The sequence below is a fragment of the Salvelinus sp. IW2-2015 genome, linkage group LG14 (genome assembly GCF_002910315.2).
Source record: "Salvelinus sp. IW2-2015 linkage group LG14, ASM291031v2, whole genome shotgun sequence".
Lineage (NCBI taxonomy): Eukaryota > Metazoa > Chordata > Actinopteri > Salmoniformes > Salmonidae > Salvelinus > Salvelinus sp. IW2-2015.
In genome coordinates this window covers 30715031-30721958 of record NC_036854.1, presented here as the reverse complement: position 1 = coordinate 30721958, position 6928 = coordinate 30715031, and the positions used below count along the sequence as shown (strand labels likewise).

At 41.2% G+C, this 6928-nt stretch overlaps 1 protein-coding gene across 1 annotated transcript in view; it reads left to right on the top strand.

Annotated features, from left to right (window-relative positions):
• The window catches only part of LOC111972833 (YTH domain-containing family protein 3), a 29724-nt gene extending 25432 nt beyond the window's left edge, over positions 1-4292 (top strand). Inside the window, exon 5 of the mRNA XM_023999939.3 lies at positions 1155-4292. Within this exon, the coding sequence (XP_023855707.1) occupies positions 1155-1178 (24 nt within the window). The 3' untranslated portion in view covers positions 1179-4292. The remainder of the gene's footprint in view (positions 1-1154) is intronic.
• The last annotated feature ends 2636 nt before the right edge of the window (positions 4293-6928 follow it).

Here is a 6928-nt window from a genome sequence, read left to right as displayed (position 1 = left end):
GAAGACAACAACAACAAAGAGGCCATATCTCACGACGTGAACACGACGATGGACTCACCTGTATCAGTTCTCTGGTGCATCAATCTACCCTAGTGTTCCTGTCTCTGAACAAAAATAAAGAACATTACTCACTTTAAACTCTCTCTTTAAGCACTTTCAGTCCACCTAAAGCAGCCTCTACCAATACCCTTTACTCTCTAATAACTCTTATATCTCACTTATATCTCTCTTTCTGGACTTCTGTTTGTAATAACTGACTAACCAGTGTAGTTAGTTTTTCTGAGGATTTTACCAGACTTGTAGTTTTTTGTTTCGTTTTTTTAATGCCTCCAAAATATTGGGGGAAGAAAATGTGTTCTCCCCTTCCCCTCGATGAACGTTAGCGCCTTCAGAAGAGATGAAAAGATATTACATGTATAACAAAATATTTTACTTGAATCTACACTCAGCTTGTGATTGATTGACAGGTGAGGGGAAAGACAGGAAACGGCCATAATCATGCCAATCATTAGATGGACCCCCCTTATTCCCGCCCCTTTGTTTCTGCATCTTTTTCTGTGTACCAAAAGATGAGGTGGATGATGTAGTGAGCCTGTCTCTTATACACATCTAGATGTGTATAAGAGACAGGGGTAGGAGGGGGTAGAGATGGGAGTTTGAGGAGTTGAGTGGGTAGAGATGGGGGGTGTATTTCAGTGGGTAGAGATGGGGTGTGTATTTCAGTGGGTAGAGATGGGGGTTTGAGGGGTTGAGGGGAGGAGGGGTTAGAAATGGGGGGTAAGGGGAGGAGGGGTTAGAGATGGGGGTTTGAGGGGAGGAGGGGTTAGAGATGGGGATGTATTTCAGCTGGTGATAATAAGGATGAAATAAAGTAGGTTTTGAGTTCCACATGCAGAAACTCAACTCTGTGGAAATCTTCAGTAGACACCACTGTGTGACTTAAGCTAATTTTGAAGCGAAGCACGCATTTCTTCCGTTAGCTTACATCCAAGGGCCAAATCCTATCACAGAGCTTTCATCACATGAACAGAGAACAAGAGATTGAGTCAAAAAAATACATTTCCCTGAGTATGTTTTGTAACAGCATTCCATGTGTTTTTTCTCCCACTTACATATCCTCTAATTTTGTCCCCCCCCTCTCTCCCTCTCCCCAGGAGCGGAATAGAAATCAACAGTAACTTTAAAGAGAACTCCTTGCTAGAGGTACAACACTAACGACGTAGGACCTTAAATAATTAGCCTAACTACGCAGAAGAAAGGGTCCTGCCATCTTTTCTGCRGAAGACAACAACAACAAAGAGGCCATATCTCACGACGTGAACACGACGATGGACTCACCTGTATCAGTTCTCTGGTGCATCAATCTACCCTAGTGTTCCTGTCTCTGAACAAAAATAAAGAACATTACTCACTTTAAACTCTCTCTTTAAGCACTTTCAGTCCACCTAAAGCAGCCTCTACCAATACCCTTTACTCTCTAATAACTCTTATATCTCACTTATATCTCTCTTTCTGGACTTCTGTTTGTAATAACTGACTAACCAGTGTAGTTAGTTTTTCTGAGGATTTTACCAGACTTGTAGTTTTTTGTTTCGTTTTTTTAATGCCTCCAAAATATTGGGGGAAGAAAATGTGTTCTCCCCTTCCCCTCGATGAACGTTAGCGCCTTCAGAAGAGATGAAAAGATATTACATGTATAACAAAATATTTTACTTGAATCTACACTCAGCTTGTGATTGATTGACAGGTGAGGGGAAAGACAGGAAACGGCCATAATCATGCCAATCATTAGATGGACCCCCCTTATTCCCGCCCCTTTGTTTCTGCATCTTTTTCTGTGTACCAAAAGATGAGGTGGATGATGTAGTGAGCTGGGTGAATGCCAGTTAATGCACATGTTAGTTTTTTCTCTCGTGATTATCATGTCATTCTGAAGTCCATTTGTCTGAGGAGAAATCRGCTCCACGGTAACGGTTTCCTTGGTAGCTGTCGCCTTGGTAGCTGTCAGTATCTTCAGGCTAAAGCTGGGGCCTGTTCAGGAGGTTGCAATGTTACACAACATTCAGATAGAAAATGTGTCCAATAGATATGATTCTCTGTCATGTAGATGAGAACAGGAAATTGTTTTAGCTTTAAACATGACGTTTCTATCAGCAGCGTTGTGCAACGTTTCACCTGACTGAACAGGCTTCAGGCTCTCTGTCTCTGAAGAACTCTGTAACGCTTTTGGGATGACCCTCCCTGGTTTTCCTGGGTCCAGGTATAAGTTACCGTTAACCACAGATCTGGGACCAGATGCTCTACCCCATCTCCTAACCTAAACCATTAGGGGGATGAAAATATATCTGGTACTGGATCAGTGGTTAGGAGTGATTTTTGCCTACTGCCGATTGCTGCTTGGTTACAGAGGGGTATCCCAAAAGCTGAACATCACCAAGGAAGTGAGCGTTTCTCCTCYAGATGATTCACTAGTGAAAAATAAACATTACCCATGTTTAGCATAACAAATGCTTCTGAGATGTGTCTTCTTGCGGTCTGTTGTGTGTATGTGATTGTATCGATGTGTGAGCAATAACCCTGTCATCCATTTTCTGTTTCTGCACTTGATGATCCTAAATATTACTGATTTTTTACTGACACCAAGGCTTTTTATTTTACTAGGCAAGTCAGTGTAGAACAAATTCTTATTTTCAATGACGGCCTAGGAACAGTGGGTTAACTGCCTTGTTCAGGGGCGGAACAACAGATTTGTGCTTTGTCAGCTCGGCGATTCGATCTTGCAATCTCTCGGTTCCTAGTCCAACACTCTAACCACTAGGCTCCGCTGCCGCCCCACTCCATCAAGACTGATACTGTAGGGCAGGCATCATCAGCTAGATTCAACCGCGGGACAATTATTTTTTTGAGCAGATGGTGGGCTGGAACATAATTACAAATAATTTGTAGACTGCAAATTGATGGCAAGAAGCCCAAACAGATATAATATTTGACTTAAACATAATCATTTTAAACCTTTGTATACATTCACGTCTCTATTATGCATGGGAATACTTGGGAACATATTTCCTAAATTAAAATCACTTTTAGCTGATTTCCTGGTGATTTTTGTCTTTTATGTCCAACAATGAAAATAAAGTATATGTACTGTATCATTGTTGTAATATGTACAGTACCAGTCAAAAGTTTAAACACACCTACTCATTCAAGGGTTTTTCTTTATTTTTACTATTTTCTACATTGTCGAATAATAGTGAAGACATCAAAACTACGAAATAACACATATGGAATCATGTTGTAACCAGAAGTGTTAAATAAATCAAAATATATTTTATATTTGAGATTCTTCAATGTAGCCACCCTTTGTCACCTGGAATGCATTTCAATTAACCAGGTTAACCAGGTGTGCCTCGTTAATTTGTGGAATTTCTTTCCTTCTTAATGCGTTTGTGGTGGTAAACAAAAGATAGCCCTATTTGGTAAAACACCAAGTCCATATTATGGCAAGAACAGCTCAAATAAGCAAAGAGAATTGACAGTCCATCATTACTTTAAGACATCAGTCAATCTATTCGAAAAACTGACAAGCGCTTTGATGAAACTGGCTCTCATGAGCACCACCACAGGAAAGGAAGACCCAGAGTGTACCTCTACTGCAGAGGATAAGTTCATTAGAGTTTTTTGGGGTTGCTACTTGATTCCATATGTTAGTTTTGATGTCTTCACTAGCACCCTCTTTGGGTCATTGTCCTGGTGGCTACTTTGAAGAATCTCAAATATAAAATCTATTTTAATTTGTTTAACACTTTCTGATTACTACATGATCCCATATGTGTTATTTCGTAGTTTTGATGTCTTCACTATTAACCTACAATGTAGAAAAAAAGTTTAAAAAAATGTAAAAACCCTTGAATGAGTAGGTGTGTCCAAACTTTTGACTGGTACTGTATATATACATTACCGTTCAAAATTTTGGGGTCACTTAGAAATGTCCTTGTTTTTGAAAGAAAGCATTTTTTGTCCATTAATTAAATACAGTGTACACATTGTTAATGTTGTAAATGACTACTGTAGCTGGAAACGGCAGATTATTWAATGGAATATCTACACAGGCGTACAGAGGCCCATTATCAGCAACCATCACTCCTGTGTTCCAATGGCACATAGTGTTGGCTAATCCAAGTTTATCATTTTAAAAGGCTAATTGATCATTAGAAAACCCTTTTGCAATTATGTTATTACAGCTGAAAACTGTTGTGCTAATTAAAGAAGCAATAAAACTGGCCTTTAGACTAGTTGAGTATCTGGAGCATCAGCATTTGTGGGTTTGATCACAGGCTCAAAATGGCCAGAAACAAAGAACTTTCCTCTGAAACTCGTCAGTCTATTCTTGTTCTGAGAAATGAAGGCTATTCCATGGGAGAAATTGCCAATAGTACAATACTATACATACATATATACAGATACATAATATGTACATGTAGGTAGAGTTATTGAAGTGACTATGCATAGATAATAGCAGAGAGTAGCAGCAGCGTAGAAGAGGGGGGTGGGGGCAATTCAAATAGTCTGGGTAGCATGCATGTGTGTATGTAGGTTAATCTTGAGTTCCTGGTAAATCACCCACTTTGACAGTTGAATTAACAGTCGGCCATTGAACGTTGCTTCAAAATATTTATTTTCCTTAAAACCCTGTCTCTCTTAGTTGCTACTCTCTAATGCATTCTCTAATACAAAGTAGAACAATAAAAAACTTTAAATAATTATTTATATTTATGGAAGTAATAAGGAAGTAGTATAATTTATTTCAAACCACATCACACCTGCCCCATTTTCAGTATTATATATGTTGCTGGACCATGCTATCCATGAGGTACATGCACGTTGTGTTTCAGTATATGTCCACCAGATAGCGCCATTGTATCATTTGCAACTTAACTCCCATTAACTCCTGTGTGCAGTACTCCTGTGTGCAGTACTCCTGTGTGCAGTACTCCTGTGTGCAGTACTCCTGTGTGCAGTACTCCTGTGTGCAGTACTCCTGTGTTCAGTACTCCTGTGTGCAGTACTCCTGTGTGCAGTGCTCCTGTGTGCAGTGCTCCTGTGTGCAGTGCTCCTGTGTGCAGTGCTCCTGTGTGCAGTGCTCCTGTGTGTAGTAATGCTATGTGTAGTAATGCTATGTGTAGTAATGCCATAGGTTCTATGTCCTGTGATTTATCTCCCTTGTATCAAAGGCACAATAGCACCTTGTTACTCAACAGCTTCTCCAACCCCTCCACAAGCGATTATATAGAGAGTACAGCCACTTGTTGTGCAAACTACACCTTTGTCTGAGCAATTAATGCCAGCTTCCCAAGGGTGATCTTTGCAGAGGGAGAGGGAGAGAGAGAGAGAGAGAGAGAGAGAGAGAGAGAGAGAGAGGGAAAAGAGAGAGAGAGGACCCTCTGTGTGTGATGAGGAGGGATAAAGAGTTGTAATTATATCGGAGGAGGCTTTTGATTGCGACTCTCCTCTCTGTCCTCTGCCTGTTAATTTGTACATCCATCAGGCTTTCTGCAGACACTCGCTGCATTCATCTGTGAAGGCAGCCAAAACATTCATCTGTGAAGGAAGCCAAAGCAGACCGCTCTATTAACAGTACAATAATAGAGAAGCAGAATGCTCACCGCAATTACCGGTTTCTAGCTGCACGTGGCAGTGTTGTTGAGATGCACAAATATGAGAGCCAAATATGCTAATGGTGGTTTGTGTTGTGAGGGTGATTCCCACCTTGTTCCTTCAGAGGTTGAATTAGCTTGCTGCAGCCCTAACACAGTAGAGAGCACAACCTCTGACCTCAACTCTATTAGCTCAGCTAATACCTGATGATGATGTCCAGGCTTTAGTAATGCAGAGTACCTTYTTGTATTTGTGGTGCTTAGGCTGCTATTATATTTGTGTATATTTGACTCAAATTGATTGTGCTTGTTATAGTCTGTTGTGTATGTTGCCAATGTACTCGTTGACATGGATGTGCTGCTTCTGTGGTCAAAACGGCTCTAAAGGGAAGCCTTTCACAACCCCCAAATGTCCTCTCTTTTCAGAGGAAAATTCTATGGTGTGATGAGAAAAGATGAGAGGGAAGGAGACTTCGCTCCTGCATTCCGCTGCTTCCTTTGAAGATTCAGTCACATTGAAGACTCGTCAAGACATGGCTGGGGGCAAGGTTAGGTCACGCCTCTGCTCTGCACCGCTGACATTTCTCTCCTCTCTGTTTTGAAGGTTTTCACGCTCTCGGCCCCGGCACGTCTGGTCTCCTACAAGCCCAACCTTGACATGAGGCGTATTGATGACCATGCTCAGTGACATTTAGGGGTCTTAGGGTAACCTGGCATTGTTTCAAATAATGTTGTTGTTTGTCAGTTCTGAGCGGTTGGAATCAGGGGTTCAAAGGGTGAGCAACCCAATACCGAATCAGGGACCCCCCAGTAAGTGTTGAAGTATTAACATGGGCAACCCTATGGGACCCCCAATCCCCATAACCATTCATAATATTACCATTGGTCCAGCGACACTATGTTTAGAGCACCCCCACAAAGGGACAATGAGTAATTCCAACCCTTGGAGTCGTGCTTTGAGTGACACTAATGTGTAGATTCCACCTCAGTATGCTGACATGCTATCTGTGTTGCCATGGTTATATCGTTATCTCTGAATTGAAAGTGGAGCCTGAACCTGTTCTCCAACATAATGATATGAGGTAGTTTACAGCACAGAAGATGTCATTGTGCTACACGCAATGTGGCACGCATTAGAGTCTGACATTTATACTGTCACTCTCAACATTTACTGCACTGATGATGTTGAATGGAAGTGTAATTGAACTGTGAGTAGTGTGGACGCTGTAGGTACTCTCCACTAGTGGCTCAGTTTGGTTGTTTTGTCAGTGGTT